Genomic DNA, 17,427 nt, shown 5'->3' on the forward strand with positions numbered 1-17,427 from the left:
CTTCGCTGGCGTGAGGCGATGTCTCAAGCCACTGTCTCCTGGGTGGGAGCTGAGTAAATCCTTGTTTTTGGTTGACTGCCTCGTTGTTGAAGGCCTTAGTTTGTTCCATTATAACCTGCTGTATACACTTAAACACTAGTATAAAAGACAGGGTTGAGAATAGTAACCAATGATCCTAACAGTAGCATTAACCAGGTAATGAGAGGATTTCATAGAGAGGAAATGGGGGTGGTCTCTGGACCCTTGTGGGGACAGTTTGATGGATGTGGTTTAAGCTGATCCCAGCCAAGACTGGGAAAAAAGCCACTTAACTTTTACAGGTAGCGGGGTTTTTCTGTAGAGAAATTGTGAACAATCATACAACATTAAGTGGGGGAGAGGACCCTCAGTACACATATGTTGGGAGTAGAGCCATTGGTGGTAGAGTAGAGGCTATGGTTACAAAGAAATGAGGCCCAAGTGGGCTAGGCAGGGTCTAGAGCAAAGGACGGAGTCATTATTAGAGGAGCTAAGAAAGGTGCTGTCTAAGCTACAAATAAGTTTTCTGTTTGAGAGGCAAATAGAACCTGACAGAAGGGGCTTGATAATAGTCTGGTGGGCTTTAGGCCTTGTACATTATGAGGCTCAGACTCCTCTATCTCTTCATATAGCCTACAACCTAGGGGAGGTGTGAACCTCCTTGGGGAAGGCACCCTGTTGACTTCCATTACCAGCTGGCCTGGGAGGAGAGCTGGCCAGGTAAAGGCAGGTGGCATCTCCAACAGGAAATATATAGTTCTGCCTGCAAGGTTGCAGATCCTGGTTGGCTGTCCCCTCAGCTGTGGTGGTCACTTTGGAAGCTGGGCTGAGTGAAGGGCTTTTCAGCTTAGAGCCAATAAGATCTGTGGCTCTGACCTGGGCATCCTTCGACTCCACGGCAGGTCCATTTCCAGTGATCCAGCTCTTGGCTGGCAGAGCTGCCAGGGCTCTTCACAAGCTGAATTCTGCTGAAGCCCAGGCTTACCACTTTGAAAGCCGCTGCAGTGGACTGGCCTGTTGGGTCTTCTTGAGGGCAGATCACTGTACAGAACAGCCTTTCAAAGGCCTGCCCCCTATCTCTACTTTTCTGATGCCTAGCTTTCTTTTCCTCCTGGTTTTTGTTAAAGCAGACCAGAGGATGCAAGTCAAGGGGGTGCTCAAGTCCCATCTCTACTCTTTGTGGCCTAAACCGGAAGTCTATAGTCATAGGCATGTTCTGAGTAGTTTTTCTGAGGTAGACAATGCCCATGAGGAAGCTATGTCCTTATTTTCAAACTTACTTTTCTGAAAGGGAGATCGTTTCTATTTACTGTTTACTTTGCTGATGAAGTAAATCTAGCTATGAAATTATAATTTAAGCTCTTATTTTGGTTATGCTATTACAGAAATGTGTTAGCCATCTCTTTTATAAGATCTAAAATCAAATTTTGAATCTTGGAGATTCCTCCATAATAGAATTAGTTTCCTACCTTGAAGAGAATAGAGAAATAAAAGAACAAGTCGGGCTTAGAATAGAGAAATGGGGGAACCAGTCCCAGATCGCTTACTGACAATAGCAATAGCACATGAAAACTTGGAAAGCAGTTTTACCCGCTAGATAACTTAAGAAAACATTTACCAGAAGGTCCAATACCTTCCATAAATATTAATACATATATTTGGAAACATCTCTTAAATATCTAACATGATGTAGCTTGTTTAACCAGCAAATTTAAGCACAAACATAAAATGTTTTTAGTTTCTTTCTACCAACAAGTTTAAAACATATGATACAGAGATTTAGGTCACACAAATTAAAATGTAACTTTGAATAATTTTAGCTGTTTAAATTTATGGGCAATCTTTTATCTATAAGCCAATTAACATAACATAATAGACCAATATAGCAGTTTTAATAGCTTTTATAAGAGAATCTAACTCCTGTTTGTAAATTACCAATTGATTTGAATTACTTTGTTTTTAATAACCTTAGTTAACTATACTTTTTCTCAGTTGGTACCTTTAATACATTATTGGCTTCATTTGTTTACAGGGCCATCCCAAAGTATTGAATACAATAGATGTGGCTGGAAAAAGTCCATCAGAACCTATAGGAGGACAGCTAAACACAGAACCAACAACGCTTTAGTTTTATGAGCAGCAAATCTGATATATAAAACTGTAGATGACAAAAGACTAAGTTGCCACGTTTAAAATTATAAACTTATTAACCAACAAGAGGCACTTGCTTATTACTTCACAGTATTTTTGAAAGCACCTGCAGGATTTTACAAAGCATTTAACCCTTTAGGCCTCTGGGGCTTTCTCATTAAGATAAGTGTTACTGTGTCTAGTAACACGAGATCATTAGACTTTTTAATTCTGACATTTGTATTAGTGCCATTTTATATTATAGAAACTTAAAATTTAGCACCACTTCACATCTTGACAGTGCTTCTAATATAATCCAAATAGTCTAATTAGCTGGTGTCTCTACAAGATGAGAGACTTAAGTCCGTTGATGTTTTCAGCTGGGCCCGAACTGGAAAAACCGAAGTCCAAAATTTACTGGGAATTTTAGAGTCCAAATTCATTGAAACTTTGATTTTTTGAATGCCTGTCAAGAATGTCAAGAAGGCTCAAAATCCAAAATATCGCGTTGAAATAAGATTCCTCAAAATCATGACATAATATAGACCAAATTTGATCACTGTTACAAGGTAATTATTTAAATGTTTGAAAATAAGCACATATTTAAATAACCCATAGCTCTTAATAAAAATTCAGCTGTTTTTAAACAATTAGAATTTGACATCAAGAGAACATAATAGATTACTTTAACTTATTGCTTTAACAGAGAATCAGATTCTAATTCTATATCAAAGAGGAATAGATTAGTATACTTGTGATGTTTTCCATCTGCCAATGTCCTGGATTTATATTTTGAAATAAACTTAAAAATCTCTAAATTAAGATTAAGGTAATGCATCAAATTTCAGCCTGAGTTACTTTAAACAGTGAACTATTTTCATAGACAGTTTATGAACTAATCCAAATAGTTTTTTATAGAATATAACATGTTGAGCATAGGACAGTTTACATTTAGACACTCATTTGCCTTTACCCAATTTAAATTAGCAGTTACACCTAAATGACTGACGATGCTGATATATTATATCTCCATCTGAATTTAATTAAAATTAAAATTGCATTCATCTAAAACAAGTGCTAATTACCCATTGCTGTTTCAGTGAGTACTGATTACCCGGAAACCTGTTAAAATAAATTGCAAAATAAGTTCAGCATTTTACAAAGCAATAGTTTCAAAGGTAGTGAACTTCAGAGATTAAAAGAAAAATTAGTTACAGTGGGCCAGGTCCATGCAGGAAACCTGATTTTCCTGTTTGCCTTGCTTATGATAAAACAAGAGCCCTCAGAAGGGTGGGACACCTAATTTGTTTCTCAATAAGCAAGGAGCCCACAAGCATGGCTACCACTCCCTTGCTATTCTTATGGTAAGACTGTGACAAGAGAGGGACAGAAGACCAGTTGGAGACCATAGAAACCACCATTTCCAAACCAATAAGACAGAGATAGTAGACATTGGGCCAGGGCTGGTTCTAAGATAAAGTCCGAATTCCTAGGTGGGAGGGGGAGATACAGTGAGAGTGGTGGTAGGAGCTAGGGAGGAAGTACATGCGGGCAGAGAATGGCTCTGAGGAATAGATGAGCAAGAGGCTTGAGATAGGCCAGAGAGTTTGACACCAGCCCCCTGGAATTCAGCAGGAGGGGGAGGTGAGGATGCAGCTGCTGAATGGGGGATAATGGCGCTGGAACTTCAGCCGCTGAGGCCTCGGGAGGCGGCTGAGCCGGTGCCTGTAGATTGGAGCGATACGGGGGAGGTTCATCTGCAGGATCAAAGGAAGCTGTGGTAGTGGCAGGAACAGGATCAGGGGCAGAAGGGATTTTGTTCAGGCCTCTGACCCCTAGTGCGAGTCTTGGAGACCAGAAGGACTTGAGCGGGAGGGCGAGAAGTACACAGGGAAGGTTTAGTTCGAAGATAGGAAAAGGCTTGAACGTATGGAATCTCCTTCCATTTTCCCGAACACTCACAGAAGTGATAAAGAACTTGAATGATAAAGATCTTGAATGTTTTCAGGGTACTCTGACTTCTGATCCCTCAGGGCCAAACGTGCCACCATGGAGGGGCCGCTTTTTGAGGGCTGGGGCCAATTTAAGAGGGACCATCAGACGGAACGTGGTTAGAGAAAAGTTCCTATTGTGACCTGTAGAGTCAGACCTGTGGATTGCAAGCATCCTCGCATCCCAGCTATCTGACTAGTGAGAGAATATGGGAGCAGAAGGCGGGGTCGTCACCCAAGCACCCGCTGGAGCCCAGGGCCTTGCCTGTAAAGAGGGGAACAGAGATGGAGTTGTCACTCACACCCACTGTTGCCTGGACACAGTGTCCGTAGAGGCTAAAGGCCTTACGTAGAAGTAGGAGTGGTGGCTAGAGTCCAGTGCTACGACCTTTAAGAGAGTAGTCAGGCAAGTATCCGACAGTAGACCACCACTCAAATAGCAGTCGCCGTGAGGAATTTTAGTCCCGCGTCTTACCTCAAAACTTGGAAGGCCAATGTGTGGATGGAGGTCGCGGAACGTTCGGTGGCTTGGAAAGAGTTCCAGAGGTGTGCTTTGTGACCAGCAGAAATCCAGGACCCCAGAGCACTGAGGGACGCTGGATTACCAATACAAGGCTATCCGAGTCATGGCACCAATGTTATATATTAATGTTAGCCGTCGCAAAGCACACCAGACACTGGAGTAAGGGAAAGGGTTTATTGGGGAACACCCTACAGACCGGAGTGAAGGGGTGGCGAAGGAAAAAGAGAGAAAGAGAGTTTAAGAGAGAAACAGAGAGGAGAGGAGCTAGCAAGGAGAGAAGATAGAGCAGAGAAGAGGACAGAGGAGAGCAGAGCCAAGAGAGAAGAACCGGGAGCCAAGAGAGCACGTGTTCAGGAACAGGCCCTTCCCGAGGGTGGGCAGGGAAGCAGGAGCAGCGAAGCCCATTAGGATGGGGGTGGAGCCTGGCTCAGGGAGCTGGGCCATGTGGCCACCTGGCTAAAACTGCGCCAGTTTCCTAACAGTAGGTAAAGCTGCCACCTCCAGTGCCGGCATCCTGTATAGGCACTGGTTCAAGTCCCAGCTGCTCCACTTCTGATCCAGCTCTGCTATGGCCTGAGAAAGCAGTATAAGATGGCCCAAGTCCATGGGCCCCTACACCCATGTGGGAGACCCAGAAGAAGCTCTTGGCTCTTGGCTTCAAATCAGTGCAGCTCTGGCCATTGTGGCCATCTGGGAGTGAACCAGTAGATGGAAGGCCTCTCTCTCTCTCTCTCTCTCTCTCTCTCTCTCTCTCTGCCTCTCCTTCTCTTTCTGTGTAACTATTTCAAATAAATAAATAAATCTTTAAAAAATATACACATTTTTGAGAGGGGTGATAGAAGCAATTAAACTGATGATTCCCTTAAAAAATCCAGCCCTAATAAAGTTTAACAGACTTTTTTTTTATGCATCTGCCTTTTAAAACATGTCTTCCTACCTTTCACCCCCCCAAAAAAAAAGCTTTTTGCAAAATTGGGGCTGGAAGTGATGCTTCTTCAAGCCAGTTTTGAAGTAGGGGTGCAATTCTAAAATGCAGTTTAGACTTGCAGTGACTCATTTGAAGTCCTTAAAGGCCATGTTCTCTGCACACAGAGCCACTCTGAATATTGTCTTGTGTGTGGAGGTATATGTACCCTCCCTTGAGCTTACAGTCATAAACCACTGGGATGCCCCCTGAGCCACAGCGAACGCCGTGTCATTCTCAACTCAAGCGTGCACCTCCAGCAAAGACCTTTTACAACAGTGTTGCCCAGAAAACCGTGAAATAATTGATTGTCGAATCGAGTGGTTGCCTTGGCCATCCCTTTTTTCTGGCTTCCATCATCCCTAGTAGGTGCGTGGGCTTCAAAGCTTGGACTGAAAGTGTCAGGTGGAATCACACAACTTCCCTGACTCTGGGTCTGAGGGAAGATGCAATATTTAAAAATCATTGAAACATCTTTCCAGTTCTTTTAAGGCTGTTTATGTTCAGAATCTAAGCCAGGATTTGAAACAGCTGCATTTATGCATCCCACATGTATCTTTACATGATTACAGAGTCCAGCTTTCTGTTTCCTCTGGGAAGAGGAGAAGTTTGGGGCAGTTGCGTGGGGTCTTGAGGCTGTGGCTGCCTGGTGGGGGCCGTGTGCCGGGTCGGAGTCCCCAGTGCCTTGGTCCCAGACAGAAACAGCCTCGTTCTGCCGTGTTAGGACTGATGGGAGAGATAGGCACTGAATGCTTTGGGTTTGTGTTTTTACACCTGGGTTTTGTCTGTCCAGTATGTTCCACTGGCCCCTGGCACGACAGTTGGGTTCGGGGTGTGGTGTGTCCTGAGACACTGGGGATGGCAGTGTGACCTTCTCAGTGTGGCCAGAAGCAGCCGCTCCCTCCGGGTGCTGCTGCCTGCAGGGGGTGGCTGCGGTCCGTGTTTGGAGGCAGGATTTCTTCCTCGGGCTGCCATCAGATTCTGCGGGGTGGCACGCGTGGCCCAGGCTCTGCTCTCTGGTGGTGGTTTTGGCACCAGAGATCAGACCAAGAGGACAAACACCTGCAGCCTCCCTGGAGCCGGCCGTGACTGGGGCCATCTCCCTTAACCCCTGCCTCCACGTTTTGTTTTGCACCAGAGTTGGTGTATTCTCTGCTCTGTTGTTCTCGGCATCTAGAATTAAAATTCTTGGGATTTTGCAAATAGATCAGAGTTGTTGTAAAGGTGATAACCTTATAGTTCTTAAAGACCAGTGTTTTCTAAAAGGAAACTTTATAAAAACAAACTCTCTTGGCAACTGAATATGAATTATGAAACATGTACTGTCTTTGATCCTCTGTAAGAAGTGCCAAACTCAGCCTTGATTATGTAGAGATAAACAGGGTGAATTACTTTGTGAATTTAAGGATATAGATTCTTTGATAGACTACATCTCAAAATGTAACGTTGACAGCAGAATCACACATTTAATCTAATTTAACTTTTTCAAGAAAAGGAAGAATTCAAATTTAGGTGGAAAAGAAAAGTGAACAGGCCATGTGGCCCCTCAAGATTTCAGGCCTCCTTTTGAATATGTCAAAGTGTGCGTGATGCTGTTCAGAGGAATACAGAATTCTACGAGTGATTCCCAGCTGCTCTGCACACGCTGCCTCACAAGAAAACAGGGCACACTCCCAGCACTGCAGACGCTGTCATCAGCTCCCTCAGCTCTGGCTTTGCATTTGAGATCCTGCTTTGACAACAGCGGTGCAGTCATTCATTTCTGGGAGTTCTGTTGTACCTGCAATAGGAAGGCAGAGAAAGGCAGGCAGATTTTCCATCTCCTGGTTCATACTCCAGACGCCTTCAGTAGCCCGTCTGGGCCAGCATTCAGTCTGGTTCCCCCGCGTGATGGCACAGACGCAGGTACCTGAGCCATCACTACCGCCTCCGTTAGTGGGAAGCTGGACGGAACCAAAGTTGGACTTGGGCTCAGGCATTCAAGCAGCCTCTTGGGTGCTGCACCTAACGCCTACCCCTGCTTAACCTGTTTAATGCAGTGTGCACTGGGCCTTGAGTTCTGCTGATTCTTTCTCCCTCTCTCTTGTAGGTTTTGATCTCGTAAAGTGTGAGGACCCTGGCGTCCCTAATTATGGCTACAGGATCCGTGATGAAGGCCACTTTACTGACACCGTGGTCTTGTACAGCTGTAACCCAGGTTATGCCATGCACGGCAGCAACACCTTGACCTGTCTGAGCGGAGACCGGAGAGTGTGGGACAAGCCATTGCCTTCTTGCCTTGGTGAGTTAGACTGCTCGCAGCACTGCACGGGGGAAATCCAAGGAGCACTAGCACCGCCCTGCTCATATCTCAGTCTTGTACAAAGAGGGGGTATTTTACTGCTCTTTTCAGGCTGAGTGTTCAGGCATTTCTGAAGCGTGTGTGTGTGTGTGCGCGCACACGTGTGCAGGCATGAAGCAGAGATTTCAAACACTATTCTGTGGACACTAACAGCACACACATGCGTGTTTCATGGTTGCACACTCTCAACTTTGATTATCAGGACAAGAACTTTCCTTAGAGTAGAGGGTGGGAAGAAATCAGAGAAGACACGATAGCAGGAGGCAATGGGACTGTTCTCCATGTCTGCAGTATGTGCAGACACGGTGCAAGCAGCCACATAGAAACCACGGCCCCATCTCTCTCTCTGTCCTCTGCAGCGGAATGCGGCGGTCAGATCCACGCGGCCACATCGGGACGAATCCTGTCCCCCGGCTACCCAGCTCCTTACGACAACAACCTGCACTGCACGTGGGTCATAGAGGCAGACCCTGGCAAGACCATCAGGTACCTGTTATGTTGTGGTTTGCGGGACCTGGGAGCGGAGACACCTTCCTTCTTGTAGCAGAGGTAGTCACGCCTAGGACTGTCCATCGTCAAATGCTTCCGACCCAAAGAAGGAAGCACAAACCCGTGGCTAATTTACACACTGCCTGAAATCCTCACTTTCCCGTTCCTTGGAGCTTTTGCATTGAGCCATATATAACACAGTTCAGGAAGTAAGGGAATCGTTCATTTTTGCTGTGTAACAAATGCCCCCCCCCCACAACGTGAGTAGCTTAAACCATAACTTGTCTGCTTATGACTCTGTGGAATATCTGAGCGGGTCTTCTGACCTGGGTGAGCCTAGCTGGGGCATGGTGGGGTAGGTGTGGATGCCCAGCTGAGGTGAGGGAAGACCAGGGCTCCCTGTCCCTGGGGCTCATTGTCATGGCATCAAGAGAAGGCATTGTCTTTGCAACAAGAGAAGGCAAACCAGGGAGTTGTGCTTGCATTATGTTTGCTCAACGCGACAGTTGCCAAGACAGGACCCCAGATAGGAAGACAGAGAGGGCACCCTCCCTTCCTGGGAGAACAAAGGTGTGTGGGGGGGATGTGGGGTCATTCGCAGAATACCAGCTTAGCTTTGAGCCTGGCCAAGAATGGATTCTGACCCAAAGTTACACCTCTAAAAGGAAGTCTTTAAAAGTTGCGGAAAATGGACAGACATTTAAATAGTAGCTGTTCTATTTCAATCGAGAGTTCCAAGTTATTGTGGTGAGTTTTTTAAGCTAAGGAAAGTGGTATTTTTAGAGTATATTATCTGTGTTCTAGTAGAAGTCTGTGTCTAAAACCTTAGCATATAACACAAGAGGTAATTTCAAAGTCAGTTCTTTAATTATAGTCCTCGATGAAATGGAAGAGGACAGTGTCCCCAGCAGGACTTCTTAAAATCTCTTTTCTCCTCGGCAGGACTTTCTGAGTTCACTGTAGTTGTTTCAAATTTCACAAGATTGATTTGTTAGGAACGCGAGGCCCTTACAGCCGGCATGCACCTGTCCTGCATCTTTAGACTTTTGTCTGTGCTGTCGAGTGCACCATCCCCTTGATGGCATCATGCAGTGGGAGCAGCAGAGGGGCTCACGGAGGGGACCCCGGGACCTGAACCTGCGTCCATGCATAAATTTCCTAGACTCATTCTTCATATGCAGCTGTGTGTGGGTGAAAGCCACGTGGGGTGGGGCCCAGCGGGAGACCATGCGTTCTATTCTGTGGCTCATCTTGAGACCTGGGCAATTACATCACTGTCTGGGGAGAGAACGGAGCTGCTTTGAAACCTCTCAAGAGAAAAGACTCTGCCTACGTGGAGATTGTTAGCCGTCACAAAGCACACCAAACACCAGAGTAAGGGAAAGAGTTTATTGGGGTAAACCCAGCAGACTGGAGGGGAGGGACGAAGAAGGATAAGAGAGAGAAAGAGAGTATAAGAGAGAAATAGAGAGGAGAGGAGCTAGCGAGGAGAGGAGAGAGCAGAGAGATGAGAGGGGGAGAGGAGAGCAGGAGAGCAGAGCCAAGAGAGCACGTGTTCAGGAGCAGGTCCTTTTAAAACTTTGCCTGAGGGCGGGCAGGGCAGGAGCAGCGAATCCCATTAGGATGGGGGTGGAGCTTGACCACAGAGGTTGGGCCATGTGCCCACCTGGCTTCCAGCAATGGCGGCACGGGATAGAGCTTAGGATGTAAATCAGAGTGTAGATCGCACCATAGATAAAACTAAGCCAGTTTCCTAACAGAGATGAACAAGAACTAGAGCCTAAAACATGCAGGTAATGCAAACACTATGTTATAGTTACTCCTTTAAAATTAATATGTTTATATTCAAGATAAATTCATTGATTAGATAATTATTCATATAGTGGGACAATATTTGAGTAACAAGAGTTTAAGATTTCATATCCTTCATGAAAATCAGTGAAGTCACTTTTCACTGAAAAATAATAAAGATTAATTTTTGAAAAGACATTAATTTATTCGAAAGACAGAGTTATATACAGAGAGAAGGTGAGACAGAGAGAGAGCTTCTGTCCACTGGTTCACTCTCCAGATGGCTGCAGTGACGGGGGCTGGGCCAAGCTGCAGCTAGGAGCTTCATCTGGGTCCCCCATTTGGGTGAAGGGACCCATGCATTTGGACCATCTTCCACTGCCTTCCTAAGCTCTTAGCAAGGAGCTGGATTGGAAGTGTGGCTGACAGGTCTTGAACTCGTGCTCATATGGGATGCCAGAGTTGCAGGCACTGGCTTAACCCACTGTGCCCCAACACTGGCCCCTAAATATTAATTCTTACTTTTGGATTCCTCACCCTTTTTTGAGTAATATAAAAACCGTACCACTGGTGTTAATGTTTAAACTCAGTAATCATCTGTAAGAAACGGAATGACTTCACACAGGCAGAATCTATTTTTTTTGAGGTTTCAGTTTTTCTCGTGTCACAATTCCACTTGTGCCTTGTTTTCCTGGAGTTAGAATGAGCACTGTCTTTCTCTAAATGCAACCAAGTGATGGATTCATTGGAAGGGGAGCCTAATACTTCATTAACATCTTTTAGGGAAAAGAATTCATAAGGAGTGATTTGAAGTAACAAGAAAACACACAACATTTATAACATGAACAACTTTGAAATTTATCCATTAGAATTCTAGAAAATAACACATTGCATGTGATGTCCTAATCTAGAGAATTTTTTGTCCCACACATATCCTTTAGATATAAAAGTATAGATTATAACTTTTTAAAACATATCTTTTAACTTTAAGGCATGAATTCTTCCCTAATAAAAAAGTTAAGCCGGAAGTATGAATATTTATGAATAATTTATTCAATCGATACTCATTTCAAAGTATTTCCCCCTGGTTGAGTCATTTGTAATTCAGAAAATATATTCAATTGTTATTGTGGTGGTCTGGAAAATAACATAATTAAAGGTACACCATATAAAATTGTAGGCTTAAATTACAGTAGTACAAAAATAGGATCTGATCCGATTTGCTGTTGGCTCTTTCATATTTACTGTCTTCATTATTGGTACCACAGCCAATATTGCCTACACTGTGCACTCAGAAAAAGTAATATATCAGTCACACCAACATGAGCCTAGGGATTCACTAAGGTGTTAAAAAGCTAGTGTATGTGCAGCTCAGTGCTACACATCCATACTACAATTTCTAAATGTAAACATTTCTGTGCTCACAGACTGGCTACTCAACAGCACCTTGAAAAGTGTAAACATCTGGTGTCACTAATTTGGGACAAGAATTTTTGGGCCACTGTGATTTCTTTTTTTTAAGATTTATATATTTATTTGAAAGTCACAGTTACACAGAGAGAGGAGAGGCAGAGAGAGAGAGAGAGAGAGAGAGGTCTTCCTTCCGATGGTTCACTCACCAGTTGGCCGCCAGAGTTGTGCTGATCCAAGGCCAGGAGCTTCCTCCAGGTCTCCCACATGGGTACAGGGGCCCAAGGACTTGGGCCGTCTTCCACTGCTATCCCAGGCCACAGCAGAGAGCTGGATTGGAAGTGGAACAGCCAGGACTAGAATCAGCACCCATATGGGATGGCTTCAGGCCAGGGCATTAACCTGCTGCGCCACAGCGCTGGCCCCCACTGTGATTTCATTGAGGCCAGAGCAACTTCTGGCTGCGCATCGCTGTAACTTTCTTTGTTAGGTACTAGAGTGCCTCAGATGTGGTTATGATGGGCTCCTGGGTCTGGAAGAGCTGTTTGCTGTTAACATGCGTGCTGGAAAGCCGTTACCTGGGCGGAATTTAGTTAAAAGTCATTAACACGGCACAGTATCAGATTCGCCCCACTTACGAGTGTGAGGTAGCCATTTGTGTACGAGACCCAGTGTGTGTCACTGCCTAGCAAAGCTGTGATTTGTGTAGTAAAGGCGGCAGCCTCATAGAAATCTTCAACAGGTGGCACTGAAAACTGTGTTTTACAAAAGTGTGAGTGTGTGTGAGTGTATGAGTGTGTGTGTGTGAGTGTGTGAGTGTGTGTGGGAGTGTGTGTGTGAATGTATGAGTGTGTGTGTTTGAGTGTGTGAGGGTGTGTGTGTGTGTGTGTGCTCTGTACTTCCAGCTGGTCTCTGCACGTGGAGTTTTCTGGCACCCTCACTGTGAGTGTATTTCTGTCCCTAGTTGTCCACAAGCAATGACATTTGGTGGGAGAGCTGGAGGGAAAGCCCTCCAACAAGCTCCTGTGTCATAAAACCATTGGAAGTTCCTCAGCGTTAGCAAGATGGAGAAGCCTGCTCCTATGCAGACGTGGAGAACTGCCTAGGAGGGGTGGTGCCAGCCCCCCAGGGGTGTGTCCTGCGTGTGTTTCCTGCCACGCCAGGCTCGGGAGACGTCAGGGTGAGATCAGCCAATCCATCGCTGAGCAGCCTTTGAGGTGGGGAAACGCACTGGAGGAAAGCAGCAGGCAGTGACCCCATCTCCGTGCTGCTTCCCCAGGCACTGGGAGCTGCATTGCGAGTCTCTCCCTGGCCAAGCTGGCCCAGGAAGACCACGGTGGGGCCTCCCCTTCCCTCTGCAGAGACAGCTGGTGAAGGGCGTTGCAGCCGTTGCAAGCAGAGACAGCAGTGGAGATCCAGCTCCTACTCGTGTCTGTGGCTGCCGTCCCAGCTGCCCTGCACCAAGGTGTCCAGTCCCCAGCGCCACACTTTTCAGTGGCCAGTGTATGTTGTCGTGAGAATGTGTGTGAAGCACAAACATCCCTGGCAGCTCCTCACTCATATCCCCACCCCCCCCACACTAAGTCTTTGGCAGTGATCACCCACATCTGTTTCAAAGCCAGCCAGCGCATGGCCTCCTGCTCTGAGTTGACTGACAGCCCAGTGGGTGGCTGTCTTGCCTCCTGGGCTCCCAGGAGTAACCCACTAGACATTTCCAAGAAGGCCTTGGCCAATGAAGCGGGAAGGGCTGAGAGGAAATGAAAAACAATGTCACAGGAAGTGACGTCTGAGTGGCGTGTAAATAGCACTACAGAGAGCTCGCTAGTGGCGGGGACGGGGGCAAGGCCACCGTTGCAGAGGGTGGCAGCAGAGGCCACATGTCCCAGGAGGGAGGTGCTTGGGCCAGGCAAGGCTGGAGATCCCCAGATGCGCTGCCCCCACCCCCGCCCCCCACATCGAAGACACTGCTGGAGATTTCAGGATACTGAGGGTCCAGAGAAGGAAGATGGGCCCACCCTCCCTGGGATCTTTGCTGGATCTCACGGGGCTTCCTGGCACTGTGGGGATGTCAAGGAGGAACACATTAGTATATCTCCCAGAGAAGCCCTGTGGTGAGGCACAACCAAGGTCTCCATGGTGGAAACTGGACGAGCACGTGATGCACGGAAAACCCAAGCCCTGTGTTCGCTGCTGTGTGCGCCCTTCCTTCCTGCTGTGTGCCGTCACCACCTCCTCCCTGCAGCCCCAGTTCTGCCCTGTGCCTTTCCCTCCTCTCCACTGACCTTCCCAAACCTGTCCCCTGCGTCCTCCAGTCTCTCAGATGCTCCGGCTGTCAGCCGACCAGCACAGGCCCCACACCCACACCCATGTCCATGGTTGGCAGCCTGTGGCCCTGTGGTTTCACCTACACCTGCTGGCCTGTGCCCTGAACACCCGGGCTCTGAAGCACTTGTAGTTCTCCAACCACAGTCGGGGAATGGTGGCTTTCTTCCAACAGATGCTCTTCCTCGGCTTCCACTCGTGGCCTCGCGCTCGGAGCATTCCCGTCGTGCAGGGCCCACTTACATGTGAGATCCTCTAGAAGAACGTCACCCCTCTCACCTGCCAGAGTGATCCGCTCTCTTCCAGGAAGTCTGCAGGCAAATCTCCAGCAAACACGCCCTTCCCTTCTCATTCTCCCTGTGTCCCCCCGTCCCCGCCATCACCTAGTGTGGACACATCCAGGGCAGACCCCATAGTGTCGAGACAAGCCCCTCTTCCTCCCGGCTCCTAGAATCCTCACCTCCAGTACCACGGAAGCCCACCACGGCTGCCCTACTATAGGCAGACCTTCAGAACCGCCTCCTGTGAACCCACCATCCACTCCCAGCCACCGCTCTCAGTCTAAGAGACATTAAAAAGCATTCATTTCATACAATTGTTAAACTAACCAAGATATAAAGACTTTAAAAAGTAAAACAACCAACCAAAAACAAATAGACCATTTCCCTACAGAGATAGCTGCTAACTTGTTGCCCCAGGCTTACAGGTGCCCAGGCACGCTCGATAGTATGATAGTATCTAGTTGCTTATTATATTTCTTTTTTTACGATTTATTTATTTACTTTGAAAGAGTTACAGAAAGAGGGAGAGGGAGAGGGGGAGAGACAGAGAGAGAGAGATCTTCCACCTGCTGGTTCACTCCCCAGATGGCCATAATGGCTAGGGCAGAGCCGGGAGCTTCATCTGGGTCACCCATGTAGGTGGCAGGGGCCCAAGTACTTGGATAATCTTCTGCTCCTTTTCCAGGCCGTTAGCTGGATTAGAAGTGGAGCAGCGGAACGTGAACCAGCATACATACAGGATGCCTATATTGAAGGCGGCAGCTTAACCAGCTGTGCCAGGACGCTGGCCCCTGTTTATGCTATTTCAAATTGTTGATATTATATGTAATGTTGTGGCAAAGAGTCTTGAAAGTAAGATTTGCTAATATTTATGATTAATACCTAAGAATATATTAGTAAGAAGTCATTTGCTGCACGAAATGATGTAAACACTTCCATGTACCTTAGTGCAAATTTTCTATTAAGCAAAGGTAATCATTCACTTGTCCATTAAAGAAAACTTGGTTTCTTATCATACACAAAATAAATTTAGGCTCCTCTTCGTGGCATTCAAGTTTATGTACTTTACTTTGTTTTGAAATAAAGTGTTGCACAAAAATAAAACCCTAAAAGTAGTTTGCCAAAATTGTAGTCTCCTAAATAACTATAATTTAAAGTGTAGTATATGTATATATATAATATTTTTCTATGCAAATATAAATATGTACAAGTGGATATTTTTATTCATCTATTTAATCATTTTTACAAAAATAATATACCATATTACCCTGCAGATTTTTTTCATAGTTAGCCTGATCAAATTTTCATGTCCTTCCTTGTAATTCCATCTCACTCTCTTTAGCTGAATATCCACTGCCTGAATGTACCAGAATTTACTTAAATGATATCCTTTGGAGACACTCAGGTTGTTACCATTTTTTTCACTGTTATAAAAAATGCTACTATCCTCCCAATATGTCATCCTAAGTGTACTTTTTATGATTAATTTCTAGCTGGACTTGCTGTGTATGCACATTCGGATTTTTATAGCCGTTACAAAATTATTCTAAAAGGGGTAGGTATGGCCACAAATAATACATGAAAATGCAGTGAACCTACATTATCATTGAAACTGGATAACATCTTTTTAATCTTTGGTCAATCTGATGAGGAAAATATTTAAACATTTTGTTACATTTATTTGTAGCTTTTATATTTTTACTTTTCTGACATTTGAAACTTTAGTTTCTTGTGTGAGTGTGTGTGTGAGCGTGTATGAGTGTGTGTGTGAGGGAGTGTGGGAGTGTGTGGGAGTATGGGAGTGTGTGTGTGTGTGTGTGCGAGTGCGTGTGTGTGTGTGCATTCTCTTGTACTTGCCTGCAACCTGCAGTGCCTGTGGTTCCCTTTACTTGAATCTCCTCCTTGCTTCTCTTGTCCTGGTGAGAGCTGTTGTGACCCAGCACGGCAGAATCAGACGCGCGCCACCCCGTGCGCCTGCCTGATGCCTTATCTGTAAGTTTGTGCGGCGTGTCACTGTGTACTGTGGTGTGTGATTGTTCCCCGTGTGCCTGTATCTGAGTCAACTCTTAGTTCCATAAGGATGCCATGTTTTGTTCAACTTTTTAACCTTCCTGCCTAGTGCTGTACAGTCTGGAATTCTGACTTTCTGGTTTTCCATGTCTATGAAAGATGATTGTTACATTGTCATTATTTAGGTTTTGTTCTGTTTTCTGTTGGAGTCACAAGTATGGTAGAACTCATGGCACCAGGATGCCTTTTTATCCATGTAAACCTCTCACTGGCTTGCAACATGCGTGTGTGAAACTGCACAAATTATTAATGGTGCAGTTTGTCACAAAATAAACACCCCTGTGTCACCAGCACCCTTACCAAGAACCTGAGCGTTCTCAGGACCCCATGGTTGCTTCTGTGTCATCTCTCCTCATGAGTAATAAGGGTCAACTTTAGACGAGTTTGCTGAAATCCAGTGTTATAGAAATGGGATGACCTGGACTTGTGCGTTCTGTGCCTGCGTGTCGGTGGATATGCATCACAGGAGAACACGGCCATTCACTTAGCCCTTCTGGGTGTTGAGGGGCACTTGGGTTGTTTGGTGCAGGCTGTTTGTGAGTGGTGCTGTGTTGAGCAGGCTTTGACGTGTTGGGTGGTGAAAGTGTGTGAGTGTTCTGGGTTCACACCAGTCGCTGAAGCTGCTGGTCACCCGTAAGTCCTTCAGACAGGCACATTCTGTCAGACAGCTCCCTCTTCACTCCTGCCACAGGGGCTGTGGTCCCAAGAATGCTGCCTTTTCAGCTCACTTACTGAGGACTGTCTTTTTTTTTTAACTTTTATTTAATGAATATAAATTTCCAAAGTACGATTTATGGATTACAATGGCTTCCCCCCCATACCGTCCCTCCCCCCCACAACCCTCCCCTTTCCCACTCCCTCTCCCCTTCCATTCACATCAAGATTCATTTTCGATTATCTTAATATACAGAAGATCAGCTTAGTATACATTAAGTAAGGATTTCAACAGTTTGCTCCCACACAGAAACATAAAGTGAAAAATAATAGATGATTTTTTTTTAATGATGATGAAATCAGATCAGACCTATTGTCATGTTTAATCCCAGTGAGAGTCAAGTTGGGAATTGATAATTTCTTTTTTTTTTTTTTTATTACAG

General features: G+C 45.7%; 1 protein-coding gene across 3 annotated transcripts in view; it reads left to right on the top strand.

Annotated features, from left to right (window-relative positions):
* CSMD1 (CUB and Sushi multiple domains 1) overlaps positions 1-17,427 on the top strand; it is a 2,053,194-nt gene that overhangs the window by 1,728,280 nt on the left and 307,487 nt on the right. For all 3 annotated transcript variants that reach the window (XM_070047233.1, XM_070047234.1, XM_070047235.1), the window contains 2 exons: positions 7,716-7,907; positions 8,327-8,453. In XM_070047233.1, coding sequence (XP_069903334.1) covers positions 7,716-7,907; positions 8,327-8,453 — 319 coding nt within the window. The remainder of the gene's footprint in view (positions 1-7,715; positions 7,908-8,326; positions 8,454-17,427) is intronic.

Source organism: Oryctolagus cuniculus, chromosome 8 (assembly GCF_964237555.1).
Source record: "Oryctolagus cuniculus chromosome 8, mOryCun1.1, whole genome shotgun sequence".
In the NCBI taxonomy this organism is placed as follows: Eukaryota; Metazoa; Chordata; class Mammalia; order Lagomorpha; family Leporidae; genus Oryctolagus; species Oryctolagus cuniculus.